This window comes from Arvicola amphibius, chromosome 17 (genome assembly GCF_903992535.2).
Source record: "Arvicola amphibius chromosome 17, mArvAmp1.2, whole genome shotgun sequence".
Taxonomy (NCBI): domain Eukaryota; kingdom Metazoa; phylum Chordata; class Mammalia; order Rodentia; family Cricetidae; genus Arvicola; species Arvicola amphibius.
Window position 1 is genome coordinate 32,586,029 of NC_052063.2, and position 27,859 is coordinate 32,613,887.

Here is a 27,859-nt window from a genome sequence, read left to right on the forward strand (position 1 = left end):
GCAGGGGCAGCCCAGACCCCTGCCGTGTCCTCAACCCCAGATCCCCTGTACCCGCAGTGCCGCTGTCGCCCTGGCTTCCGGCTTAAAGACGACGGCAGGACCTGTGCTGATGTGGATGAGTGCAGCACCACCTTCCCCTGCAGCCAGCTCTGCATCAACACCCATGGCAGTTACAAGTGTCTGTGTGTGGAGGGCTACGCACCCCGTGGTGGTGACCCCCACAGCTGCAAAGCCGTGACTGGTGAGGCGGGCTCTTGGAGGGTGAGATACGGTTCAGGCAGCTGTGGGCTGGGGCAGGGAGGGGGTGGCAGGCAGGGAGAGGGCAGGGGCGTGGGATAAATATAGCTGAAGATAGACTAGACTGGAGGTACAAGGACGTACCTGAGCCAGGACTCTCTGCCTACAGATGAGGAGCCGTTCCTCATCTTTGCCAACCGGTACTACCTGCGCAGGCTCAACCTGGACGGCTCCAATTACACACTGCTTAAGCAGGTGCCAAAGCCCAAGCCTTTCTCATGCCTGTCAGCTCCCACGTCCTCCCCCAGATGCACACGTGTCCCCGCAGCAGCTGACTTCCCTGTCCCCGTCCCAAACCCAGGGCCTGAACAATGCTGTGGCTTTGGACTTCGACTACCGAGAGCAGATGATCTACTGGACCGATGTGACCACCCAGGGCAGCATGATCCGAAGGATGCATCTCAATGGCAGCAATGTACAGGTGAGGAATGGCTGCCCCTGGTCAGCTGACCTGCACCCGGGGGGTCCCGCGGATGAGCCCCACAGCCCTCCCCACGCAGCTCATGGCCCCATCAATACCGCTTCTGCCCCATCGCTGAGCCACGCGAACACCCTGCGTGTTTTAGCTTCTCCCTCCCCGAACCCAGAGTGCAACACAAGGACCCTTCCTGCCTTACCCCTGCTATGTTGTGCGGTTCCGTGTGCACTAGGTGTATGCCGGTGTTCCCGGAGCCCCTGCTGACAATCACTTAGTCTTGGGCTCGGTACAGGACATTTTAGATCTGTCTTCTTCCCAACAAAGCCAGGAGCGGGAGCTGTGCTCCATCTCACGGGGGGGGGGGGGGGGGGGGCGGGGAGAAGCCAGGCCTCAGAGAGCTGGAAGGTTCTACTCAGGCTTCTCCCTCACTGTGCCCCCTAACAGGTGCTGCACCGGACGGGCCTTAGTAACCCAGACGGGCTGGCTGTGGACTGGGTGGGTGGCAACCTGTACTGGTGTGACAAAGGCAGAGACACCATTGAGGTGTCCAAGCTCAATGGGGCCTATCGGACGGTGCTGGTCAGCTCTGGCCTCCGTGAGCCCAGGGCTCTGGTGGTGGACGTGCAGAATGGGTGAGTAGCCAGGAGGGGCCGGGGGTACGCTGGGAAGCAAGCCCAGACTCCCTGAAGGCTTCTGGCGCCATGAATCTCTAGACTCTTGGGGTTCACTGCCCCCCACCTGCCAGGTACCTCTACTGGACGGACTGGGGTGACCACTCACTGATCGGTCGGATTGGCATGGATGGGTCTGGCCGCAGCGTCATTGTGGACACTAAGATCACGTGGCCCAATGGTTTGACCCTGGACTACGTCACGGAACGTATCTACTGGGCTGACGCCCGTGAGGACTACATCGAGTTTGCCAGCCTGGATGGCTCCAATCGTCACGTTGGTCCGTATGCCAGCGAGGCTGCCCAAAGCCAGCAGGCCTACCTGGGGCTCTGAAGTGATGGGACAAGCAGGCGTGGTGTACTGAAACCACAAGCCGGGGGTCTGGGGTTTCAAATACCCTGGTGCTTCTCTCAGACTGGGCCCGGCGCCAGGCCACAGTCCAGCTCCTTGTGGGGGGAGGGTCCAGGGTGATGGCCTGAGGGGTGGTCACAGGGAAACTATCTGAGGAACATCTGTGATCGGTACTTTCTTGGAGGTGCCGTGTGTTCCCCTTAGAACAGTAATGTGGTTGATAGACCGGCTGTCACTATACAGCCTTAGGAAGCCGTAGAAAGATCTGGAACTGGGATTCATTCCCAACTCAGGGCTGTGATGGGAGTTCAGGGGGGTCAGCGGGCATGGAACCCAGTCTGTACTTGGTGCTAACTATTGCCGTGTCTTTCCCTGCGTTCCCCTGCCGCAGTGCTGAGCCAAGACATCCCACACATCTTCGCGCTGACCCTGTTTGAAGATTACGTCTACTGGACAGACTGGGAAACGAAGTCCATCAACCGGGCCCACAAGACCACGGGTGCCAACAAAACACTCCTCATCAGCACCCTGCACCGGCCCATGGACCTTCACGTGTTCCATGCTCTGCGCCAGCCAGATGGTAAGCAAGAGAACGCAGGGCGCGGGAGGCCCCTCGGCAGGGCGCGGGAGACCCCGTTCTCGGCACCGCTCCGGACACCCTGGCACTGACTGAGCATCCCTGCCAGGTGCCAGACTTACAGAGGCTATAGACAGTATGGTCAGACCCTCAGCAGCTTCCGTCCACCCTGGGTTCCACACTAAGGTCTCCTGGCAGCCATGCCCTGAAGTTAGGGAGTCCAGAGAATAATGTGGGCAAAGAGCATCAAAGGAAACCCAGAAAGCAGGCAGAGATCCTGGGGACTTCAGGTGTGAGGTCCAAGCCTGAGCCTTGGAAGGCCCTTTTCTGTCTCTGGTCTCAGTCCTCTCATGAAAGCGGCAGGACAAAGACCTGTTGTGCCCCTGAGTAGGGAGGAGCAGGCCAATCATCCTTTAGAAAGCCAGAAACCATTCCCAGCACGACTCGCTCTCCCTCCCGGTCAGAGGCCAGTGACCTGAGAGTCATGACCCTTCTATCTCATTCTCTCTGGCAGTGCCCAATCACCCCTGCAAAGTCAACAATGGTGGCTGTAGCAACCTGTGCCTGCTGTCCCCTGGGGGTGGTCACAAATGTGCCTGCCCCACCAACTTTTACCTGGGTGGTGATGGCCGTACCTGTGTGTCTAACTGCACAGCAAGCCAGGTAGGGTTCCCTTCAGACTCGCAGTGTCCCATGCCTCAGTCCCCTGCCCTCCTGCCAGTGTCCCTGCAACCACTCTAATGCCTGTCATCTGCCATTCCCACGCCAACACCTCCACACTTCTCGCTACCTCTTGTTCCCCCCAGTGATGCCTTTTACACCTGTCACCTTACAGCACCTTAGTGCTGACCTCACCAGTCTCCTGTGCTGTCCCCTACAGACATCCCCCATCTGTCCTTCCTACATCCGTCATATCCCAACTGTCTGTCCAGCTCTACCTCCCCACGAACGCTAACCCCACCGCTATTTCTCTGTAACATTTCTGCCCCTTGAAAGAAAAGCTTCTGAGTGCCCCATGCCCCCACCAACCCCATCTTGCCCCCACCCGCCCTCCAGTTCGTGTGCAAGAACGACAAGTGCATCCCCTTCTGGTGGAAGTGTGACACGGAGGATGACTGCGGGGACCACTCGGATGAGCCTCCAGACTGTCGTGAGTGTGGGCGGGCGTGGGAGGCAGGAGGCTCCTCCCTGGCCACCAGGGCCAGAAACTTCAGTGACTCATTTTCTCCCTTTTCGTGTGTGTGTGTTCACGTATGTGCATGCACATGCGTACCATCGTGGGGCCATCTCACTGACCCACCTACTCCACTTTTGACACGGAGCCTTCCTTCTCGGCAGCCGAGTTCAAGTGCCGTCCAGGCCAGTTCCAGTGCTCGACCGGCATCTGCACCAACCCTGCCTTCATCTGTGATGGGGACAATGACTGCCAAGACAACAGTGACGAAGCCAATTGTGGTGAGGAGCGGCCCAGGCGCCAGTCATTCCTTCCCCAGTGCTAGCAAGGAAACAGGAGCAGCAGCTTTCTCTCTAGGCTGCATTTCTGCTGCTCGGGCCCCGCCCACCCTGCTGCTCGGGCCCCGCCCACCCTGCTGCTGGGGGGGGGGCGGGCCCCGCCCACCCCACCCCCCATGAGGGACACGGGCCCCCACCTGCCCTGAGTCCTCCTCTTCTCCACTCCCAGACATTCACGTCTGCTTGCCCAGTCAGTTCAAGTGCACCAACACCAACCGCTGTATTCCCGGCATCTTCCGTTGTAACGGACAGGACAACTGCGGGGACGGAGAAGATGAACGAGATTGCCGTAAGTGCCAGGTTCAGGGACGTGGGCAGGGGACATTGGCACACGCGGTTGCTCCCCCTTGCTTCCCGTTGAGGTGCTAGTCAACTTTCATGGAGTGGTGACATGAGTCACATTGGGTGTCTCCTGGTTTGCTTATACAAAACAAGCACTGTGTTTGGTACAGACAGACAGCAGGTCCAGAAAAACAAATACCAGGCTGGGGATAAAGCATTCCTTCCTCCTGACCAAAACCAGGGCCAGGCTTTTGGAAGAGGGAGGAGGACATGGTCACCAGAAACTGGGAGGAGGCATAGGGTAGGGTCCTCATTCTCTCATCCCCCTTGCAGCCGAGGTCACCTGCGCCCCCAACCAGTTCCAGTGCTCCATCACCAAGCGCTGCATCCCCCGCGTCTGGGTCTGTGACAGGGACAATGACTGCGTGGACGGCAGTGACGAACCAGCCAACTGCAGTGAGTTGCCTGTCGCCCCGGGCACCCACGTTCCCCTGCAGCACCTGTGACTCCGTTACCCCAATGGGCACACGCCCCTCCCCTTGGCTTCCCGAGGAGACTCTCCTCACCCGTGCCCACGTCCTGCAGCCCAGATGACCTGCGGGGTCGATGAATTCCGCTGCAAGGACTCCGGCCGCTGCATTCCGGCACGCTGGAAGTGTGACGGCGAGGATGACTGCGGGGACGGCTCCGACGAGCCCAAGGAGGAGTGTGGTGAGCCTGCGCTTGTCTGGGGAGAAGGCAGCCTCAGGTTAGCGGGGGGGGAGGAACAGAGTTCGGGGAGAGGCCTCTGGGCTGCCGCTGGCCGGGTCTCAGCATGGCCCCCGGTGCAGGGCTCTTGTGGACGCTGTAGAGCTGGCACGGGCATAGGGCATACTGCAGCTTTCCCCGGCAGGCCCCACCACCTCTCAGTCCTTGTTCCTCTCTTTAGCCACCCCTCGGGAGAGACTCGTGCAGGATCCGTACCCTCTCTGTTTACTGGCTCCCCTAATCAGCCGCCTTCCGTAGATACCACATGGGTATATACAGCAAGCTTGTCCCTGCCTGAGCCCCAAAGCCAGGCTCTCCCACCTCGCCTGCCAACCCCAGACCCATGTCCCCCTCCCCCAGACGAGCGCACCTGTGAGCCGTACCAGTTCCGCTGCAAGAACAACCGCTGTGTGCCGGGCCGGTGGCAGTGTGACTACGACAACGACTGCGGGGACAACTCTGACGAGGAGAGCTGCAGTATGTCACCCTCCCTCCCTCCCAGGGCAAGGGGGTCAGCAACCCCTCGGCTCCATCCACCCCCCCTCCATGCCGTGTATCTGAGCTCGTACCATTTCACCTCATCTCATGTTTCTCTCCATTTTCACACTGTCCTCTTGGGGTCGCAGAGGTAGGTGTCTCGGGTGTGCCCCTGTTCCTGCCACCTCTGCCTCTGCCCCGGAACCTTGCCTGCCCCTGTGCTGTCCTTCTCCCCATCATCCTTAGCTGGCCTCTCCCCAGACCTGCCGCTTGTCCCAGTGGTCTTGCCCCTCCCCACAACATGGTCTGTCCTAGGACAGGACCAAGGGCCTGAGCCCTCTCCCCGTGTCTGTTCCTAGCGGGATAAGTGTGAATACCCTCTTTGCCCAGCCGGTCTCACGAGGAGAGTCAGTTAGCTGCCTGGGTTTGGTTGAACTGCTCGTGATATCAGTCAGCTGTGGCCTTCACAGACTTAGAAAAGAGCCTTGGACTTTGTGGCCTTCACAGACTTAGGCTCTTAGAAAGAGCCTTGGACTTGGGTGTCGTATATATTTCCCAGGGCTGGAGATGCCCTGTGCCCACCGTGCTGGGTCCTGTCTTTTCCCCAGCCCCTCGGCCCTGCTCTGAGAGTGAGTTCTCCTGTGCCAACGGCCGCTGCATCGCTGGACGCTGGAAGTGTGACGGGGATCATGACTGTGCCGACGGCTCAGACGAGGTGAGCAGAGAGATCTCAGGGAAGGGGGTGGCCTTGGTAGAGTTAGGGCCGAACCCCAGGGCCCTGACCAGGCTGCTGGCTCCCGTATCCACAGAAAGACTGCACCCCCCGCTGTGATATGGACCAGTTCCAGTGTAAGAGTGGCCACTGCATCCCCCTGCGCTGGCGCTGCGACGCGGATGCTGACTGCATGGATGGCAGTGACGAGCAAGCCTGTGGCACCGGGGGTAAGCGCCTCCGGCCTGACCTCTCTGCCCGCCCCCCAGGCCATTGTGTGGCCAAGCTCACTCAGTCTTCTATTTCCTTTGTACACTGTTCCTGCCACAAACCTTTATCGAGCATCCACTGAGAGCCAGGCACTGTCCTGAGTTGTGGGGGATGTACCAATGGTCAAGGCTCAGGCCCACTGGGTACATTTTTTATGCAAGTTGTGCCCTAACCTGGCTAAGGGGCCTAGCTAGGTAGAAATCCAGCAGGAACCTATAGGCTCTGTGTCCACCCAGTTGGCTGTGGTGAGAGGCCAGACCCTGCTTACCGTCTTTCCGCAGGGCAGGCAGTGAGTCAGGGTCTGCTCAGTAGCCTGGGGAGCAGTGTCGGAGAAGCTGAGGGCTGGAGCAGGGGTTCCCACCCGGAAGGCAGCCCTCCTGGTTCTGCCTTGTAGACTGAGGATCGCCACCTAAAGCCGGCACCTGCCACAGGCTACACTAGGTCCAGGTGTCCTCTCTCATCTAAATCAAGAATAGCATCCTGAACCCCTGTGGACACACCCCTAAGTAGCCTCTCCTCCCAATACTAGAGGAAGCCGTTGTCCCTTGTTTGCTGGGCAGGAAATTAAGACACCTGAGTCAGGCTATGCTTCAGCTTCCCTGGGGACCCCCCTGGGCCTCAGCCCCACCTTGGAGGGGATTGACAGATCCGATCCTGCCGCCGCAGCCTGCGTTCATTTCTACCCCTCTGTCCACCTGCACCCAGTGAGGACCTGCCCCTTGGATGAATTTCAATGTAACAACACCTTGTGCAAGCCGCTGGCCTGGAAGTGCGACGGTGAGGACGACTGCGGGGACAACTCAGACGAGAACCCCGAGGAGTGCGGTAAGATGTAGGATGGGGGGCTGGAGAGATGGCTCAGTGGTTAAGAGCACTGACTGTTCTTCCAGAGGACCTGGGTTCAAGTCCTAGTACCCACATGGCAGCTCACAGCTGTCTGTAACTCCAAGATCTGACATCCTCACAAGGATGTAGCAAAACACCAATGCAAATAAATTATATTTAAAAAAATATGCAGGATGGAGCCAGGTGGTAGTGATGCACGCCTTTAATCCCAGCAATCGGGAGACAGAAGTAGGCGGATTTCTGTGGGTTTGAGGCCAGCCTGGTCTACAAGAGCTAGTTCCAGGCTCTAAACCTACAGAGAAACCCTGTCTCAAAAAAAAAAAAAAAAAAAAAAAAGATTTAGGATGGAGCAAGGTGGGTTAGGGAATTGTCCAAGGCAAGGACAGAGTGTCAGGTAAGGAACATGGCTCCCATACTCCCCAGTGGCCAGCTGTCTCCTACCCTTCACCCCAAGTCTAACCTTGGCTGTTTCCTTGCTTCTCCAGCCCGCTTCATGTGTCCTCCCAACCGGCCCTTCCGCTGCAAGAACGACCGCGTTTGCCTGTGGATTGGGCGTCAGTGTGATGGCACTGACAACTGTGGGGACGGGACGGACGAGGAAGACTGTGGTGAGCTGAGGGCAGTGAGGGGGGCTGTACCTGGGGCGCACGCTCCTGCGAGGCTGAAGACGGGGGGTCCTATCTGGGCCGAGGGAAGCCCTTGGGGAGGGAGTCTCAGCTGGAGGAGCAGCCGGGTCACACCTTCGTTAGCCAGGTCTCTGTGGGAGGAGGGGTAGTCAGTACCCAGAGCCTGAAGCTCCCTCCCTTCCCAGAGGCCCCCACGACCCAGAATCCCCACTGCAAAGACAAGAAGGAGTTCCTGTGCCGCAACCAGCGCTGCCTGTCATCCTCGCTGCGCTGTAACATGTTTGACGACTGCGGTGACGGCTCCGATGAAGAGGACTGCAGCATCGGTAGGGCCCGGCGTGAGCGCGGAGGGCTGGGTACCACAGGGCGGGGCTCGGGAGGAAATCCACCGTTTGTCTCCCACAGACCCCAAGCTGACCAGCTGCGCCACCAACGCCAGCATCTGCGGCGACGAGGCACGTTGTGTGCGCACCGAGAAAGCTGCCTATTGTGCCTGCCGTTCCGGCTTCCACACTGTGCCAGGCCAGCCTGGATGTCAGGGTAGGAAGCTGCATGGGAGACAGGCAGGAGCCCCAGCTCCTAGACTCCCCCCTGACCCTCGATGTCACCCCCAGACATCAACGAGTGCCTGCGCTTTGGCACCTGCTCGCAGCTCTGCAACAACACGAAGGGTGGCCACCTCTGCAGCTGCGCCCGCAACTTCATGAAGACGCACAATACCTGCAAGGCTGAAGGTGACCGAGTCGGCGAAGGCCAGGGAGGGTGGGTGGGGCCCGTCCATATGGACATAGAAAACGGAGCTGGCCTGGAATGGAACATACCTAAGCATACTTCAGTGCCCAGGCATGGACCCTCAAGGTTCACCAGACACCATCCTAAGCAAAGCACAGGAAAATTAGAGGCCACCAGCTGGGCTTCTGAAGCTCTGTGAGGAGTGATGAGAGAAACACTCTCGCCGGGCACACAGCCCTCAGCCCGCCCTAGATTGAGGATGCAGTTGACTCAGTCTCATGGGCCCACCTGCATAGTCCCCCGTGCTCTGACGAGGCATTGCTCCTTCCATGTGCCTGTGCTCACACACTGTACACGCACGTGGACGTGTATATACACACCGCCAAGAGGCTCTCATGCCATGACCACTGCAGAATTCCTGGAACTGTCTGTAGGGAGGTGGATCTCAAGGGCAGATTTCTGAAGGATCTGGGCATTCTGTTACCAGCCTGATGTCGGATGCTCCAGAATCATCCTTTCTGTCTAAAACAAATGGCTTGATTAGGTTGGAGGCTACTGTAGAGAGCCAGGGTCTCGACTGGAAGTCATTTTTCCCCAGTACTTGGCCACGTGAGTCCCAAGATCGAACTCAGGCCCTGGGCTCTTGCCTTGACCTTTCAAAGCCCATCTGACGGGCGGTCTCTGACTCTGGCAGGCTCCGAGTACCAGGTCCTTTACATTGCTGATGACAATGAGATCCGCAGCCTGTTCCCCGGGCACCCCCACTCGGCCTACGAGCAGGCCTTCCAGGGTGATGAGAGCGTCCGAATAGATGCCATGGATGTTCACGTCAAGGCCGGCCGAGTCTACTGGACCAACTGGCACACGGGCACGATCTCCTATCGGAGTCTGCCACCGGCTGCACCTCCTACCACTTCCAACCGTCACCGGAGGCAGATTGACCGGGGCGTCACTCACCTCAATGTAAATGCCCAGCCTGACAGATTTGAGCAGGATGGCAGGGGGGGGGGTGGCAGAGCCTAAGGCTAGAAGGAGCAGTCGATATTGCCTCCTGCTGAAGCACAGCTGATAGCCTGAGCAGTTAGGACGGTCACTAGTTGGTCCTGCCACGTGGCAGCATAGGACACGAGGACGGACTGACAGCATCAGAGCCCACTCTGATTCCTGCTTGTCACCCCTCCATGTCAATATTGCCACCTTGCTCAACTACTTGGGGCTTCACTTTGTCAATAAGATGATTAATACATATCCCAGGCTTATGCAGAGTTCAGTGGTAGGATGTGTGAAGCTGTAGGTTTGATCCCCAGCCACAGCGGTGAAAATATCTTACAGGCTTTTTTATCTATCTGGTTGCTTGTTTCTTTAGTGCTAGGACCTCACGTGTGCTATACTCCCAGCTTTATAGACTGCTTTTTTTTTTACATGTTTAGAGAGAAAGTGTGTGTGTGTGTGTGTGTATACATTGCATGTACATGCCATGGTGCCAATGTGGAAGACAGAGGACAACTTTAAGGAGTTATTTCTCTGCTTCTACCACTTGAGTCCTGGGGATTTGAACTCAGGTCGTCAGGCTTGGCAGCAAGCACCTTCATCCACTGAGCCATCTCACTGCCCCCACCCCACCCCACCCTAAAGCCTTTTTTTTTAAAGTGAGGATAAACTAGAAAAATATGAAAATATGCCAGGAATGGTGGCTCATGCCTGTAATTCCAGCTGTATGAGTAGCAGAGGGAGGAAAATCAAAAGATAAGAGGTCGGTCGGCCTGGGCTACACAGTGAGTTCCAAATCAGCCTGAGCTGATAGAGACCTGGAGACGTCAGGGGTAACAGACAAGAGCAGGCTGGCAGACTCAGGGAGAGGGATAATGAACGGGGAGACAAAAAGGTGATGATCCCTGAATGTGTGACCCCGCTTAGATTTCAGGGCTGAAGATGCCACGGGGAATTGCCATCGACTGGGTGGCCGGGAATGTGTACTGGACCGACTCTGGCCGAGACGTGATTGAGGTGGCACAAATGAAGGGCGAGAACCGCAAGACACTCATCTCGGGCATGATTGATGAGCCCCATGCCATCGTGGTGGACCCACTGAGGGGGTGGGCAAGGGTCCTGGGGGGAGGTGTTTGGGCTGGTGTCATCCACAGGGGACAGAGACCTCAGGCTTCTAGGCTATTCCTCAAGCCACTGCTGGGGACTCCCATTTGAATGGCTCACCTCTGATTGGCTATCCCATGCAGCCAAGATCTGGGCCCCCCCCCTCCAGGGGGCAGCTCTGCCCCTTTAGATGCTACTGGCTTAGCATATTGTAGCCAGAATAGAGGACGTTAGCTTGGTGCTCTCCTGGATCTCAGTGTGAGGAAGACGGGCATCTTCCTCCGGTTGCCCGGCAGCACCCACACCACGCCCGGTGCTGTTTCACTAATGCTCTTTCCTGGGCCCCAGCGACCAACCCACTCTCCCTTCTCCCTCCTTAGTACCATGTACTGGTCAGACTGGGGGAACCACCCCAAGATCGAGACAGCTGCGATGGATGGGACCCTTCGAGAGACTCTCGTGCAGGACAACATTCAGTGGCCCACAGGTCTGTGGGGCAGGGGTAGGGTGTGGGGAGGCAGGTTCTGGTCACAGCTGCTTCAGAAGTCACCCAAAGTTGAGGGCTGTGGAGCAGGCCATTTCCAGCAGGTTGGGGCTAAGGGCCATGGGAGTGAGTGTTTTCCAGACAGGGTGACCGGGAGAGATCACGTGAGCAAGGTGGTGTTGCCCCGGACACCAGACAGAATCAGGTCTATTCTCCGCACCCAGCCCTGGCATGGCAGAGGCTGAGCCCTCACGGCTTTCTCTCACCTCAGGCCTAGCTGTGGATTATCACAATGAGCGGCTCTACTGGGCAGACGCCAAACTTTCGGTCATCGGCAGCATCCGGCTCAACGGCACTGACCCCATCGTGGCTGCTGACAGCAAGCGAGGTCAGGAGGGTGGCAGTGTGGTCCCTAACCCTGCCACCAGGCCTCCCACCCCTTCCACCGAGCCCAGAGACCTCACTTCACCGCCTCCGTCCCTCAGTAGCCTGGGCCCCCAGCCGTCCATTTGTTCATTCTTCCAGTATTAAGTTGTGTAAAGTCAGCAGGGGGTAGAAGAACTTGGCACATGGGGAGAGAGAAAACTGAAGTCTCCTGGGACCCCTGAAGTCTTGCTGGGATGATGAGACCTTTTGCCAGCAGGGGGGCAGGGATCGTTGGTTTGGATGTGTTAAGTTTGGAAGTGCCTAGCCTGACGTAGCCAAGAGTCTCAGACAGTGGGTCGGGGGCCCAGGCACCCATCTTGATTTACCTGACTCTTCTCTCTCCCCCAGGCCTAAGTCACCCCTTCAGCATCGATGTGTTTGAGGACTATATCTACGGTGTCACTTACATCAATAACCGTGTCTTCAAGATCCACAAGTTTGGACACAGCCCCTTGGTCAACCTGACTGGGGGCCTGAGCCACGCCTCTGATGTGGTACTTTACCATCAACACAAACAGCCGGAAGGTGTGGCGGGGAAGTCCAGCAAGGAGGGGGTGTTGTAGGGCCACAGGGCTCAGGGGGAGCCCTGCTCAGCATCCACCCCTTCCTTCCGCACACCTGCAGTGACCAACCCCTGCGACCGCAAGAAGTGTGAGTGGCTCTGTCTGCTGAGCCCCAGTGGGCCTGTCTGTACCTGTCCCAATGGAAAGAAACTGGATAATGGCACCTGTGTGCCTGTGCCCTCTCCAACACCCCCTCCAGATGGTATGCACACCCCTTTCTCGGGCACCCTAGGATCTTCCCCTGGAGCCTCTGGCTCCCCTGACCCTTGGTCCCAGCCCTCCGGCCTGAGAGTTCTTCTCACAGCCCCTAGGCCTGGGACCTGCACCCTCCAGTGCTTCAATGGCGGGAGCTGTTTCCTCAATGCGCGAAGGCAGCCCAAGTGCCGCTGCCAGCCCCGCTACACCGGCGACAAGTGTGAGCTGGACCAGTGCTCGGAGTACTGTCAAAACGGGGGCACCTGTGCCGCTTCCCCCTCTGGTATGCCCCCAACCGGGACTGGTGCTTCCCCATCCCGGGCCCCAACCCTCCCGGGACTGGTCCTCCCCATCCTCAGGCAGGTGTCTCACTTCATCTCTTTTCTTCTGTTGCCCCAGCACCCACTCCCTCTGGCCGTTGCTTCCCCAGGGTCCCTCCAAGCTCTGTTATCAGCCCAGGTGGTTCCCAGTACCACAGTCCCATTCAAAATTCCTCTCCCATTAGGCATGCCCACGTGCCGGTGCCCCACAGGCTTCACGGGCCCCAAATGCACCCAGCAGGTGTGTGCAGGCTATTGTGCCAACAACAGCACCTGCACCGTCAACCAGGGCAACCAGCCCCAGTGCCGATGTCTACCTGGCTTCCTGGGTGACCGTTGCCAGTACCGTGAGTGAATCATCCCAGCCCCGGGGAAGGAAGAGGGAAGCAGGAATACCCAGGGGCACACTGAGAGAAGGGAAGCCACATGCAGATGAACCATGCCCGGGCTGTGGGTGCTGCCCACTACGTTGGCACACCTCCCTGGTGTCGGGAACGTCCAGGCATCAGAATTATTTGATGAGATGAATGTTCTACCTGAATGCTTAGGGGCATCCTTGTATCCCGGGGTCCATGGCAGGGCAGTAAGGGCTGAGGAGGAGGTAGGAGTCATCCCTAGGTCCTGGAGAGTCCTTACCCCTGCATCGTGGACCCTCATGAAGGTGGGGCTTGGGGCACTCTCTCTCCATTCCTAACCACAGGGCAGTGCTCAGGCTACTGTGAGAACTTTGGCACATGTCAGATGGCTGCCAACGGCTCCCGACAATGTCGCTGCACTGTCTACTTTGAGGGGACAAAGTGTGAGGTGGACAAGTGCAGCCGTTGTCTCCAAGGTGCCTGTGTGGTCAATAAGCAGACCGGAGACGTCACTTGCAAGTGAGTGGGGCCTGCTTCCACATTCTGCCCTGGCATAACTGTATGCCTGTCCTACCACCCCGAGCCCTGGCACAGCACAGCTGTATGCCCCCGTCCTGCCAGCCCCAGCTCCAGATTTTGATTCCTTTCTGCAGCTGCACTGATGGCCGGATAGCCCCCAGTTGTCTGACCTGCGTCGATCACTGTAGCAATGGCGGCTCCTGTACCATGAACAGCAAGATGATGCCCGAGTGCCAGTGAGTTGGGCCTGAGCCTCGCCAGGAATAGACTGTCCCTCACCCTCAGATCTGAGCCCAGGCCCTGTGGCTCTGCCTAGATCCTGCACCTACAGTGGGTGCAGAGGTGAGGCCGGCCCACTCAGCTTCGCTTCCCTGCCTGCAGGTGCCCACCCCATCTGACGGGCCCCCGCTGTGAGGACCAGGTCGTCAGTCAACAGCAGCCTGGACGTGAGTACCCAGAGCTAGAGCCTTGTGTCCCCCATTTCCCTGTGCTTCAGGCTCAGTTTTCTGACTTCTCTCTCCAGACATGGCTTCCATCCTGATCCCGCTCCTGCTGCTCCTGCTGCTGCTGGTGGTGGCAGGAGCCGTGTTCTGGTACAAGCGGCGAGTCCGAGGGTGAGCCACTGGGAGTCTGGAGAATCTTTTATTTATAACCCCCCCCCACCAGCGTCACTGCTCCCTGACTCCTGCCTCTCCCCAGGGCCAAGGGCTTCCAGCACCAGCGGATGACCAACGGGGCCATGAATGTGGAAATTGGGAACCCTACCTACAAGATGTATGAAGGTGGGGAGCCCGATGATGTCGGGGGTCTACTGGACGCCGATTTTGCCCTGGATCCTGACAAGGTAGACTGGAGGCCATTGAAGGGGCTTTCGAGGGGCCAAGGACTGGGGGTGGGCAGGACAACCAAAGGTGTTTTACTGAACGATGTCACAGAAGTGGGGGCTGGGGAATTCTGGCCATCTGAACCCTCTATCATTTTTGCAGCCTACCAACTTCACCAACCCGGTATATGCCACACTCTACATGGGAGGCCATGGCAGCCGCCACTCCCTGGCCAGCACGGACGAGAAGCGGGAACTCCTGGGCCGGGGACCTGAGGACGAGATAGGGGATCCCTTGGCATAGGGCCCTGCCCCAACGGACGTCCTCAGAAAGCCCCCCGACAGACGCGTCCTTCAATGAGCCCCCTCCCCAGCCAGCCCTTCCCCGGCCGGCCCTGCCGGATGTACAAATGTAAAAATGAAGGAATTACTTTTTATATGTGAGCGAGCAAGCAAGCACAGTATTATCTCTTCCGCCCTCCTTCCTGCCTGCTCCTCAGCACCCCCCCCCCATGCTGCCTTGAGGGGGCTCAAAGGTACGAAGGAGCCGATCTCCATTCCCTACCAAACACCCCTGGAAGCTGGTGGTACGGCCTTCCGCCTGTACAAGACACCTGTCCGGGCTCCTTGTCCCAGCTTCCCCCCTCTGTTCTCTGGGGGTTAGTTCTGGGGAGGTGGAGTCCTCTGCTGACCCTGTCTGGAAGATTTGGCTTTGTGAGGTAGGAGGAGCGGAGTTGTAGGTCTTGAGGGAAGTCACCCCAAGCCCCAGCTCCCATTTTAGGGGCACCTCTGAGATGGCCATACTCGGTACCCCTTCCAGACAGGCTCCCCTCTCCGGTGCCCCCCACTGTGGCTCCTAGGGCTGTACACATTCTTTGGCAACTCCCCCAGCTTCCCCTCCCCTGAGGACCAGGAAGAGTTGGGGCATACCAAGGAAGGGCAAGCGGGCAGCCCCATTTTGGGGACGTGAACGTTTTAATAATTTTTGCTGAATTCCTTTACAACTAAATAACACAGATATTGTTATAAATAAAATTGTAAAAAAGAAAAAAAGAAAAAAAAAGAAAGAAAAGAAAAAAAGCCACTGTGTCTGCCTGCTAGTATGACTTTGGGAGCTGTGGCCCGCTTCAGCCACCAGAGGGCGCCGTGCTGCAAGCTGGAGGCCAGCCTGAGAACCCTAAGGTCAATGTCTCCAGCCTCGTGCCATCTCCAGTCTTCCTGTGGCAGGAAGAGCTGTTTTTTCTTGGCATATGACCTTAGCCTGCGCTCCCCTGGTCCCAGCACACTGACTGCTTTACCCCCCTTCACTGTGCACCTGTCCCCCACGGTCCCCCGCACTGAGCTGCCACACCCGGAGAAATGAGTACATCGGGTCATGATGGTTGGCTGCAGCTCTCCACTCCCAGCTTCCTTTGAAATGTTGATACCTTCCTCTACGATGCCACGAGGAAAACCGTGGCTGTATGACCAGCAAGATGCTTTCGTGGGTAGAGCATTTGCCGAGCAAACGTGATGACTTGAGTTTGATCTCGGAACCCGTGGAAGAGTGAGCAAGAACCAGCTCCATGACATTGTTCTCTGACCTCCACATGCACACATCAGCACACACACCCATTTTTTTTTCCTGATTAAAAACCTGAATTAGGGGAGAGGAGCCAGAGGGAAGGAGAGCCGGGAAGACAGTTTGCAGGCCATCAGCCTCCAGCGAACACTGCAGAGATTCCAGGGGCTGGCCAGGAAAAGCCTTATGCCTTCTAAGTTACTCTAGATCTTCCTGGACGGCTCTCAAAGGGGACTGAACCTCTTGCGGAAGGTTCTGTGGCTTTCCGCTATCCAGGACAGGGAGGGTTAGAACCCTGCCCCTGGGCTCCCAACTGCAACGGCAAACACAATGTCTCCCAAAGGCCTGCTTTTTATCGCTGACCCTCACTGGTCAGCTTCCCAGGGTATTTATCCCTCGTTTCCTCCCTTGGGAAGGCTTATGGACAGATGCACATCCCGGAACTAAACCATTCCTTTTCTCTCATCTCCAACTTTATCCCCCAAGTCTGCCCTGAGACCTTCCCCAGACTCCCCAGGGCCCTGAGATAAGCCACCTTGCTGGGGAAGAAAAAAAGATGTTGATCCTCAAGTGATGGGCTTGTGGCTCCTTCTGGCCACCAGGTGGCATCTGCACTCCTGTAGCTTGGCTTTTCCTAAAGCTCCACACACTAATTATGCACCTGCCTAGGACCCTAGCCCAGCCTCTCACTTCCTTCCCTGAGGCTATTTTGTGCTGACCCTTCCACCCTCTTGTCAGCCATCTTCCTTCCTTCCCCCAGAGACTGCTCAACTCACCCCCCACCTCAGCGCCCCTCCCCCCCCGCCATAGCAGTCCCACCCTCCCAGCCCCCTCCTTCTGCCAGCCTACATCTGTAGCTCCCCCCCTCCCCCGGAGTCACTGATTCTCTGCCTGTCACCTCAAGATCCTGGGTAGAGCGAGATGGTCCCAGCTGCGGCTGAGACAGCACACCCTTTCCGTTAGCGCCCTCCCTCTGCTGGCCAGGACCAGAAGGGTCCACCTGAAGCAGTCTCCCAGAAATCTAGCCAGCCAAATGGGAGAGGTCTCAGAAATAAACAAGACCCTGAACAGAAACATGCAGACTGGTGCCGACCAAATGAAAGGCAAAGGTTCATAGGTGGAGAGGCCAAGACCCAGAGATAAGCCGTGTGCACGTGTGTACAGGGCACACATGTGTCATCTCCATCTCCGAGAGAATCAGATGACCTGAGACTAACCAAAACGGTGATGGGGCGGGTCTGGCCTCCTGAGGATGGAGACTTTGCACTGTCCCTAAGACACAAGACCACCTTGGCCTTCATTCAGTACAAAGCGGCTCTGGGGCTTGAGATCAGCCCCGAGTTCTGGTTGGGGCCATCTGGCCTTGCTCCTGACACTTTTGTGCTGCCTTTCTTTTTTTCAGCCCTGACTACAGCCAAATAGCTGCTTCCTGGGTTTTGTCTCCTTGGGTGTCACTACAGCACCTGCCTCAGCCCCTCAGCATCCCTGTCCTCTCCCTGACCCCCTCTTTTTGATGTCTGTCACATCCTATATGTATCTGTCCTTTTCAAATCCTCAGGCTTGTCTTTAGGAGAGAGAGAGAGAGAGAGAGAGAGTTCAGCTCCTTGAATGTTTGCCTCTGTCAAGGTAAGACAGTGCTTCCTTATATACTTGGCTGTTCATGCATCTCACTGTATGCTCCTGTGTGTATAAATCATGTGTGTCCATCTGAGTTTGCTTGTGTGCCTGTGTACACGAGTGTACGTGAACGTGTTTTGCTCTGTGTGCACTCACTATACAATGTAGCAAGCTACTATGAATACCATGGTGTGTGCCTGGAGACACATCTTGGGGTGTGGGCCTGTCTCTTCATTTCTTTGCTTGTTCCTATCTCTTGCTGTCTAGGTGTTGGTCATTACCATCACCTCAGACTCAGCCACAGCGCATAGCAACAGCTGACAGTTGAAGACTCCCTGGGCAGGGAAGAGAGAGACCAGTGGGAGGAGGGAACAGATGAAGAAACAGCCCAGAGACAGTGCTGGAGCTGGGGACAGAGACAAGGACAGAGATAGACAGGAAAGGGGACGGGATGAGGAGAGCTGGGAGTGGAAGATGGGACTGTGGGACGGAAAGCACAGGACTGTACCAAGAGGCTGGGCAGACGGCACTAAGGACTTTCTGCCCAGCCCCCACGTAAGGTTGCCCTGGGCTGGGCAAGGGTCAGCAATGCGGGTCGAGGGGCAAACCTAGAAAGAGCCCGTCTAGCCAAGGGGTCCAGAGACCTCAGAGGTGCCGTGGGGCGGGGGCGGGGCGGCGGGCGCCGTTTGTCAGCCCTATTGACAGACGTGATGGGGTTTCCGTCCGTGATCAATGATTCTCATCTCCGGGCCGAATGAGCCGCGGGGCGCCCATCCATCCCCGTCAGCGCCGTGCGGCCCTCACCTCGGGCCCCTGTCCCACTCTCTGCTTGGGACCCACCTAGGCCTGGAGCATAGAAGGGACCCCTCCGCCCCGACATCGCAGGACCCTGGTCCTCCTGCTCCGCCGAGCCTGGCGGGGCTCCTGTTCCACGACGCCCCCTTCTCGCGCACAGTCCAGAGCCTAGAGCCCCACGCCCAGTCCTAGCCCTCATCCACGCCCAAACCTGGCATCTTTAGTGTGCCACCCCCAAGCCCCTCGACCCTCTCCGGATTCACACCTGAGCCAGGGGCGTGTCCGGGGCGTGTCGCGGTGAAAGTCACCTTCCGTGCCCCCAGCTGGGCGGGAGGGGGCGCGCGGGGCGCGGCCGGGATTGGAGCGACGCGGAGCCCCGCCCCTCCCGCCCGCCCGACTCAGACCCAACTTTCTCCCCCGCCCGCGCCCCGCCCCGCCCCCAGCGCCGCGCTCTGCTCCGCTCCGCGCTCAGTCTGCGGGCCGAGCCGCCCGGTCCCGCCGCTCGCGCCGCAGACCTCAGCCCGGCACCCCGTGCCCTGCCTGCGCCCTATCCGGCCCGCCCCGGGACCCGCCCTGCCTGACCCGCCCGGCCGCCCGGGAAGATGCGGCTGCTCCCGGAATGGCTCCTCTTGCTCTTTGGTCCGTGGCTCCTTAGGAAGGTAAGGGTGGCAAAGCCAAGGTGCGGGGTCCCGAACACGAAGAACCTTGCGTGACAGGGGGCTCGGTGCGTCCGCCCCGCCCCCAGCACTAAGCGTCCCAACTTTGTGCGTCCTGGGGGACGCGGACAGACAGACTGCTGGCTTTAGGACTGGCACGCGCCCAGCGCAAGTTGGCTGAGGGTTAGAAGAAGGTGCGGGGTGAAGGCCGGGTTCCGATCGGCTTCAGGCACCACGGGGGAGGGGACGAAGCGCGACCCGCGAGTGCGCCAGACAGGGAAGGAGTGCGAGACAGACAGACAAGCCAGAGGGTGTTAGCCTAGCCTTCTTTCCGCGCCTACTTTGCTTGCCTTCCTCTCTGTCTGTCCTTCCACCCCTCACCCTCTACCTTCCCATTTCTCTTTTCCTTACTTGTCACAATGCCAGGTAGTCTCTGCGATCCGAACATACATGGCCCAGGCACACGCGCTTCCAAGGACCCACACCAGCAGGGCCGAACTTGGCTACAACCTCCCATCACATTTCCCGCGGAGACACCATCTCCCCTGCACAACCTCACAGACACACCCCCCTTTCGCGCCCAGTAGTGGGGGTTGTCTGGAAGGGGAGTCTCTCTTCCCACTTCCACCCTGCCCCCATCCTTCTTCACTGCTTCTTTTCCGGGGGGTTTTGGGTGAAGACCCAAAGGCTAAAAAGGGCCCAGACCTCATCCTACCGGGCTCTACTTGAAATCCTCGGTTCATATGCATGGTGTGCGCAGACGTGCCTGGTGCCTGCCGTTGTGGGCTGTGTGGCTTAACACCAGCCCCCGTGTGCTAGCATGTGTCCTGGGAATCCAGGCTTGGTGTTTAACACTGGGGCCCAGAGTGGATGTCTATGCTGGTGTGCCATGGAGGCGCCAGTCGGCTGGCTTTGCATGGACGACTGTGTCTGCTTTACAATGCCCCGGTCTGTAATCCACGAGGGCGGTCTTGACCCTGGCCCCAACTCCTCCCATTCCCAACTATGCCCTACCCAGGTTAAGGGCAAGCAAGTGACTCCATAGCCTTTTCTCTTGGACTTCAGTTGCCAGCTCCCAAGAGAATCCAGAAGAAGCAAGTAATTTCCTAAAACACCTGAACCCTCAGTCTCCTCAACAGCCACAGTAGGGTAGAAACTGTCCCAGTGAGCCAGGAGAGTCCTCGGATTCTCCCTGCCTAGTGACCTTGATGGGGTGGAAGCTGTGTGGGGGGGAAAGCCCACTGTGTGAACATTGCTCTGATGGGAGCTTCTTTTGAACCTGAGGCCCGGTTTTACTCCAGAAAGATGGCAGGAGAGGGTCAGGTCCAAAACCACAGTGTGTGAAGGCCTGGGGTCACACAGGAGGGAAATACCATTCCCCAATCCCCCCCCCCCCCGCCACCGCCTTCTCCACTCTCTCCCCATCAAATTAACTCCCTGTGGACAGATCTGGTTTAATTTCCTTTGCCCCCTGAAGGGGAATTAAACATCTGGCAGAGACTTGAGGGAGAGTGAGCATGAGGATATGAGAGATGGGATCTATCTGCCTGAGAGAGGGCTGCAGCTGTGGGGTGGCTGGGTTGGAAGCAGCAGGGAAGTGCCTGCCTGTCTGCCATTTGGTCCAGCCTGTGCATGTGTGAGAAGCTGTGTCTATGCGTGGTATGTGGATGTGTGTGATTTTGCATAGGGAATTCTCATGTGGACTCCTAAGTAGGATGTGTGCACGTCTATCGACCCCCGGGGTCTCTGATGTATTTGCATACGGGGGCACATCTGTTGTTTGCCTGTGAGTCTGGGTTTGGGAGTGTATATTTGTGTGCTCATGGCTTTGGGTCCAGTTGAGTGTAAGCATGGGATGGGTTGTGAGCCTCAGATTTGTTCTTATACCTGAGTGTAAGCATGGGCACTCTTGATTGTGCCTGCATTCAGGAATCTCTTGATGCCAGTGTTGGGAGGGGGCAAAAGGTGAGCCGGACACAGAGATGAGAGGCTGGTCAGCACAGTTCCTGAGACAGCATTTGGAAATATTAACCATCAATACTACCAACCCTACCTTCCCATAGGAGTTCTCTGCTTTCTTCCTTTCCTTCTAGGCTCCTGAGACTCCTCTCAGGGCCTGGTACTCCTGGCTTCCATTGCCCCAGGGGCTCTGGCCTCTTGACTGGCCTGACTGCTTCAGGTCTTCCCAATACAGTCTTCAAGCTCCAAAGTCTGCCTTCCTCGTCCCTTGCCAAAGCAGCTGCCTACTGGGAGAAACAGCAGGCGATCAATAGTCACTAATCACTAATCACTAATTACTAATTAGCTGAGGGAGGGCAGGGGTGGGGAAGCCTGTGGGACCTTTCAGCTCTATCCTGCCTCGGGGAAGGATTAGAACTGGGCGAGTCTCTCAGTCTGGGTCAGCCACAACCCTTGTGCCAAGCACCACCTCGCCTCCCACCTCCTTACCCTCCTCAAGCCCCCTAGCTAATCTCTGGCTAGGCCACTTAGGCACGCACTACACAGCCTGGGCTCCAGCCCAGAGCTGCTGGCTGGGATTTGGGGGGCGGTAATCAGGGGCCGCAGCTGGGCCAAGGACACTGGAGGAGGGGGTGTCTACAGCGACAGTTCCCTTGGGTCAGAGCTTGCAGCCAAGCCTCAGATCCCGAATGGGAGGGGCGCCGTTGGAAAGGAGGGTCATGGTTGGGGCTTGGTGAGGAGCCAGATAGAGATCGAGGGTGAGGTAACAACGGTGAAGAGATTTGGTGGTGAGGCGAGGGAAGGCAAAGAGGAGTCACTGGGGTCAGGGACCCACACTTGGAGAGCATGGGGTAATCCTTGGAAGGCAGCAGGTAAGGAGTCGGTGATGGAATAATTGGCAAGGAGCTAGGGAACTTTGAATAGAGAGAATCCCTGTAACTCAGTGTAGGTGCGGACCAGGGGACAAGATTAACAGAGAGGGGGTCAGGTTGCAGTGGAGTGGGCCTCTGGTTCAAGTTCAAAGGGGGGATCCCGGGATATACAGTAGACGGGAAAAGGAACCGGCCTTGAGCTCTGGAAATTGGCGAGTCTCCCCCTTCTCCCCATGCCTGCCCCTCCTCCACCTCCACCCCGCCCACTCCCCCTCAGGCTCAGGCTTCGGGAAATTACATCCCCGCTCCGCGGCTCCCCCCCACCCCCACCGCGCCCTGGAGCCGGTGCCTTTATAGGCACATTTATTGCAATAATAAAGTGAGGCGCGGGGCGGGGGTGGGGGGGCGGCCGTTCCCGGGGGGACCGCGCCGGCTCTAGGAAGCAGGGAAATAAAATAAAATAAAATAAAATCAAAATTCAGATAACGGTGAGCCTTGCGCAGCAGGCCGCGGGCAGGCAAGCGGGTGGGGCTGCGGGGGAGAGGGCGATTGGCCCAAGGACAGAGCCCACCTCAGCAGCAAGCCCTCATCCCTGCCCTGTACTAGTCTGAAGAGGTCCCCTTGCCTCCACTTGCCTGGCCCCCTCCCGAACTCTGCCTTTTTCTCACCTGAATACCTGTCCTCAAGCCCCTGTCTCTATCCACATCGCCAATCACTTTCCCTGTCCCCTATTTCCCATTCGGGTCCCCAGTGGCTTCTCCCATACCACCTCCGAGGTCCCCATCTTCCAGCAACCTTGTTTTCTCCTCCCTTTCTGTTCTGTCCCATCCTGTCCCGTCCCCATCACTGTCACCCCGTCCCATCCTCAGTCCGGCCAGTCTCCAGTGTCCATTTGTCATTGATCATGCCTGTCCCCATTTTAGCTCCCATCCTCTCCTGCCCTCTTCATTCTTCTTGCCCATCTGCCCTCAGCATCTAAGCCTATCACCATTTCCTACCGCCATTCTTGCCCCCACGTCTACCCTTGTGGCTTCCCCATCTCTGCACCCCATGCTACCACCAGCCCAGTACCCAATCCTAGCCCCAGTCCATCTCTGTCCCGGTGCTCACCTCAGCCTGTCCTCCCCAACCCCTCCCCCACAGCTCCCAGCCAGACTTCACCCCACCCCGACCCGACTGCAGTGACCGTTGGTTCTCTACTTACAAGGACTCAGTGCTATTTGCTTGCTTCCCCAGCCTAGACCTAGACTGTCCCTTCCCCAAACCCAGGGTGCTGTTGCCTTCCCCCTGATGAATCCTAAGCTCCTTCTGACCCAAAGGGAAGAGAGAGAGAAGCAATGAAGTAGCCTGGAGGCCCAGGGGAGGCGCACCCTGCAATGCGGCTAAGGGGGGCTGTCAGCCTGATCCTCCCTCCCAATTCCCAGCAGTCCTGTCCCCAAAGAGCCCCCACCTCCCCTCCCTGCCTTGGTGGAGTTTGTTTAGCATCAGGAGATGGCCTCGACTCCCCCTCAGGTGCGTGGGCCTCCTGCCTTGGGGCAGTGTTCCTGGCTGAGCGCCTCTGGAGCAGGAGCAGGCCTCAAGGAGTCTGCTGTAGGCCCTCAGACACCACACACACCTCTGCCTCCCACCCCAGCTGACAGCCAGCCGGCTAGCCTCTCCCCTCTGCAAATGTCACTGCGCCCAATTAGTTTAATTAAACTAGCTTTCAAGTTGGGGGGGTTCTCTCCTTGGACAACACCCGGCTCAGGCCCTCAGTCTTTGTGGGGTGGGCTCTGGCAAAAAGGGGCTCTCTTAACCACACCTTGTCACCCTGCACATCCTCGGCTCCCAACCCACGCTGGAGACTGACAACCAGGAGGACCGAAGAGAGAGCCATGGTTAGAGAGACAGAAATGTCACGGGGTGAGGGCATTCCCCAAACTGGAAATTGGAGACAGAGTGGAGGAAGAAACTAAGACCAAGATTGAGAAAAGGGTAGGGGGAGAGAGAGAGGGATGGAGACAGGGAAAGAGTGAGAGAAGAGAGGGAGAGAGAGCCTGAGCGATCACGGAAGCCAGAGGGAGGATTTGATTTTATTTTATTCCATGTTCCCATTTCTCGGCTCGTTTCCTCTCAGACGCTCGCCCCTCCCGGTCCGAGCTCCCCACCCCCAAGGTCGCTTCAGCCGCCTTCCCCCAACTCTTCCCTTTTATCTTAGCTGTCTCTGGCAGTGGGTGGGGGCTCCAAAGCCCAGGGATTTGCTAGGATCATAGAAGCAGACAGCAATTTGTCTGAGATCAGAGGTAGGGGGGACATCCTGGCACCTCTCTCTGCCCTGCCAAACCTCATTTCTACCCCATCTCTTCTCTGAAGAGGCTGAACCTCCCAGCCCTGAGCAGTCCCAGGCTGGGTGCAGGACACAGAGTGCTGGCATGTCCTAGGAAGTCATAGCTGGAGGCATTTGGCATCTTAGCACTGAGCAGCTTTGGGGTGGGGAGGGCTAGGCTAGCTGGAAATAAGAGAGGTTTGGTCTAGAGGGGGAGAGATTAGGGTTAAGACTTCAACAACAACCTCTTTGCTTTCCCTGAAGCCTCACCTACTCCTACCTCCAACCCCCTGCCTGGGGTTCAATCCCACCTCCTGGGGCTATTTCCTTACCCCCACCTCCACCCCCACCCTAAGCCTGTTTCCCTAGCCCTACTCAGGTGTACCCTCCGGGTGTCAGATGCCAGCTCAAGCTTGTCTGTCTGAGTCAATCATTCTTGCCACCTCCACCCCCCTCACCTGAATTGGGAGGAGGAGTGAGGGGGGCGATAAATATGTATGACGAGCGGGTGGCGGCAGCATTAATAACCTGGGATCGCGGTGCTGCAGGGACGGGGACCAGGCAGTAGAGAGTCTAGCCCAGCTCTGCCGTTCTTGTCCCCTGTGGACACAGTGTGTAGACTCGAATGCAAACAGAGGGGTCACCCATCTTCCAGGTCCTTTGCCCCTCTATTCTCAGCCTGCAAGTCAACATGCCTGGCATTCGTATACAATGCCTGCATGCTTGTGGGAGCAACACACTCATTCCTGTGGACACAGGCCACCGTCACTGTGTGACCCTCCCTTACACCCTGACACATGGACAGGTAACAGATTCACACAGGAAAAAAATGACACCTCTAGACAATCACACAGCCACCCTGCACACAGGTAACAATGACCCCAGCTATGCACACACACCCACTGTTATGAATTGACACATGCAGCTTCACATACACAGATGTGCACAGCCTCCTGGCTCCAGGTGATCAGGCACAAATATACAATAGACGGACGGCAGCCACAAATAGATGGGAACACACACACACAGCATCCTCTTGCTGATGTACACAGCCACACACACAGCCTTCACAGACGGAAGCTACCCACACTGAACGCATGGACACACATACACAACCATTTCAGGATAACAACCACCCCAGGCACACAGAACTGCCTCTCCCAAGGGACTTGCAGGCAGTCAGGGCCCAGCTACCGGTGGTGTCTAGCACAGGCAGACTGACACACGCTGACACGCTCAGCTCCTCTCCCTCCCACTCCCTGTGCCGGAGCGGCATCTCCATATTTCTTCTCACTCTCCCGTCACTCTCCCCCAGCTCCTTTACTCCCGGTCGCCCCCTCCACACACACACCCCAAGATAATTGATGGCCTGGCCCTGGCCCGGCTGCTGCTGCCTCTCGATCCATCAGTGCTGTCTCCCAGATCCCTGCCACCTGAGACAGGCCAGCACAGTGGGCAGGCAGGGTGACTCCTCCTGTTCTTCCAAGCCAAGGAGTGGGGACAGGAGGAGTACCCCTTATCCTCCAAGCTTCAACCCGGGTTGATTCTTTTCTGCTCAGCTGGTTCTTAGAGGGCCCCTCCGGAAGAAAGGAGCTGGTCTCTGAAGAAGACCTTTCCTGATGCTGAATGTTGAGGATGTCACAATCAGGGCCATCACTGGGAAAAGCCAGACTATCCTGAAAGGATCTCCCCCTTTTCCAACCCACACCAAAGCTGGCTTTGTCTTTGAGCCCACACTGGAGCTTTGTGACAACCCAGGGGTCATCAGGTCACATTTACAGGTGTAGAAGCTAGGGTCCAGACACATGAAATGACTTGGCCAAGATCACAGAGCTTGCAAGGGCTACAAGGTCTGACCCAAAACACACTCCTGAGCCACCATTGTGGTCTGCCCAGTCCAGCGTCTCTCTTATTTCTTCCCACACAGGCGGTCAGTGGCCAGATCGCGGAATCCGGAAGGCCTCAGTATCTGGAACTGCGACCCGCCATGGCCGGAGGGGGCGCCCGCAGCCAACAGCTCCCGGCGCCCGGGTCTTCCGAGGGCCTGGGCACGGCGCGCTCCTGGAGCTGGGCCTGGCCCTCTAACCACACCGGGGCGCTGGCCAAGCCCGGGGCTGCAGGCGGCCCGCCCGCGCCGCGCACCAAGAGGAAGCCATCCATTAAAGCGGCCCGCGCCAAGAAGATCTTCGGCTGGGGGGACTTTTACTTTCGTGTTCATACCCTCAAGTTCTCGCTGCTGGTGACCGGCAAGATCGTGGACCATGTGAACGGTACTTTCAGTGTGTACTTCCGTCACAATTCGTCCAGCTTGGGTAACCTAAGTGTCAGTATCGTGCCGCCTTCCAAGCGTGTAGAGTTTGGGGGCGTCTGGCTGCCTGGGCCTGCCTCCCATCCTCTGCAATCTACGCTGGCACTAGAAGGGGTGCTCCCTGGACTGGGGCCCCCTCTGGGGATGGCGGGGCAGGGGTTGGGCGGCAACCTTGGGGGTACACTGACCGGCCCACTCGGAGGCGCGCTGGGAGTGCCGGGGCCCAAAGAGTCGCGCGCTTTTAATTGCCACGTGGAATATGAGAAGACAAACCGCGCTCGCAAGCACCGCCCGTGCCTGTACGACCCGTCGCAGGTGTGCTTCACAGAGCACACGCAGAGCCAGGCTGCCTGGCTCTGCGCCAAGCCCTTCAAAGTCATCTGTATCTTCGTCTCCTTCCTCAGTTTTGACTACAAACTGGTGCAGAAGGTGTGCCCAGACTATAACTTTCAGAGCGAGCACCCCTACTTTGGATAGCGCCCCTGTCCTGGGCCCCGAGCTTCCCACCAGATCGCAGCCTCTCTAGGTGGGACCCTTCCCTGTACCCCATGCTCCTGTGACTGCCCCCCACGTCTTCCACTGTGGGTAGGGTGGAGGAAAACAGGCTTCCCCCGGGACTATCAGTCAGCGTGGTTCTCCGTTTCCTTTTGGCCCCGAGTGTCCCTGAGACTGGGGTAGTCTCAAACGAACGGTATATTGGAGGGGCTAAGAGCACAACCCCAGAGTGGGCGGGGCTTGGGCGCTTTCTTAGGGTTCCTTACGAATACGTATTGGTTCCCCTTTTGCCCACCCTGCAGCTTTAATGACGCCTGGCCTGACCTTTTTTCTTACCCCAAGCGCCGGTCCTATCCACCCCTCAAGACTGTAACAGTCTACAAGCCCCAACCCATCTAGCCCTTTCCCTTTCTGCGTGCCCTATGTCGGTCCCCCCCTTCTCCCAACCATACTGAAGCAAAAGTCCTGAGCAGAGGGCTCTGCCTGGCCCCTGTGCTCTGCCCCCCCCCCCTCAATCCGCTCGCTGCCCGACCCGCCTGCAGTCCGGCTCCACCTGCCCTCTCTGGCTGCTTCCTCTCGGTGATATATTTTTTTTTTCTATGCCAAAACAGACGGGAAAGGGAACAAAATAAAGCGAAATCCAATACTCGCCTGTGTGAGACCTTTGTAGGAAAGGGGGGCGGGCAGGTGTGGGTTTTGTCTGGTAGATGTTGAGCCAAGGCCTCCTTCCTTGGCGTCTGTTGGGGAAACCGAGGCAGACTGACAGACCCAGCACCTTGTGTTCAATTGAGACCTGATTAAGGAGTGACCGACCGATGGGTAAACGTCACCCAGGTGGGCATTATCTTTCTCTAAGGAGGGTGAATGTTAGTGAAGGCAGATAGAATGGTGATTAGACCTAAGGTGGAACTTCCGGCAGTGTTTTTGGGAGACTTAGGGGGAAGTAGGTTTAAGACCTTGAATGGGACGGAGAAGCAGGGATAGTGTAGGCCG

The 27,859-nt window shown here is 57.7% G+C and overlaps 2 protein-coding genes across 2 annotated transcripts in view; both read left to right on the forward strand.

Annotated features, from left to right (window-relative positions):
• Positions 1-14,742, forward strand: part of Lrp1 (LDL receptor related protein 1) — a 79,109-nt gene extending 64,367 nt beyond the window's left edge. The window contains 34 exon segments of the mRNA XM_038314633.2: positions 58-241; positions 407-492; positions 599-718; positions 1,160-1,347; positions 1,461-1,666; positions 2,129-2,317; positions 2,829-2,977; positions 3,371-3,464; positions 3,653-3,769; positions 3,996-4,115; positions 4,442-4,564; positions 4,694-4,819; positions 5,216-5,332; positions 5,941-6,047; positions 6,142-6,274; positions 7,020-7,139; positions 7,646-7,768; positions 7,972-8,112; positions 8,192-8,326; positions 8,401-8,520; positions 9,213-9,481; positions 10,436-10,614; positions 10,993-11,099; positions 11,368-11,484; positions 11,871-12,047; positions 12,147-12,287; positions 12,390-12,563; positions 12,786-12,947; positions 13,301-13,475; positions 13,610-13,711; positions 13,857-13,921; positions 13,999-14,089; positions 14,175-14,319; positions 14,462-14,742. Of these exon segments, the coding sequence (XP_038170561.1) occupies positions 58-241; positions 407-492; positions 599-718; positions 1,160-1,347; positions 1,461-1,666; positions 2,129-2,317; positions 2,829-2,977; positions 3,371-3,464; positions 3,653-3,769; positions 3,996-4,115; positions 4,442-4,564; positions 4,694-4,819; positions 5,216-5,332; positions 5,941-6,047; positions 6,142-6,274; positions 7,020-7,139; positions 7,646-7,768; positions 7,972-8,112; positions 8,192-8,326; positions 8,401-8,520; positions 9,213-9,481; positions 10,436-10,614; positions 10,993-11,099; positions 11,368-11,484; positions 11,871-12,047; positions 12,147-12,287; positions 12,390-12,563; positions 12,786-12,947; positions 13,301-13,475; positions 13,610-13,711; positions 13,857-13,921; positions 13,999-14,089; positions 14,175-14,319; positions 14,462-14,602 (4,743 nt within the window). The 3' untranslated portion in view covers positions 14,603-14,742.
• Positions 14,743-25,873: 11,131 nt separating this feature from the next.
• On the forward strand, positions 25,874-27,435 carry Nxph4 (neurexophilin 4). Its single transcript, XM_038315057.2, has one exon. It carries the CDS (start codon positions 25,874-25,876, stop codon positions 26,846-26,848), a length of 975 nt encoding a protein of 324 aa, XP_038170985.2. The 3' UTR covers positions 26,849-27,435.
• The last annotated feature ends 424 nt before the right edge of the window (positions 27,436-27,859 follow it).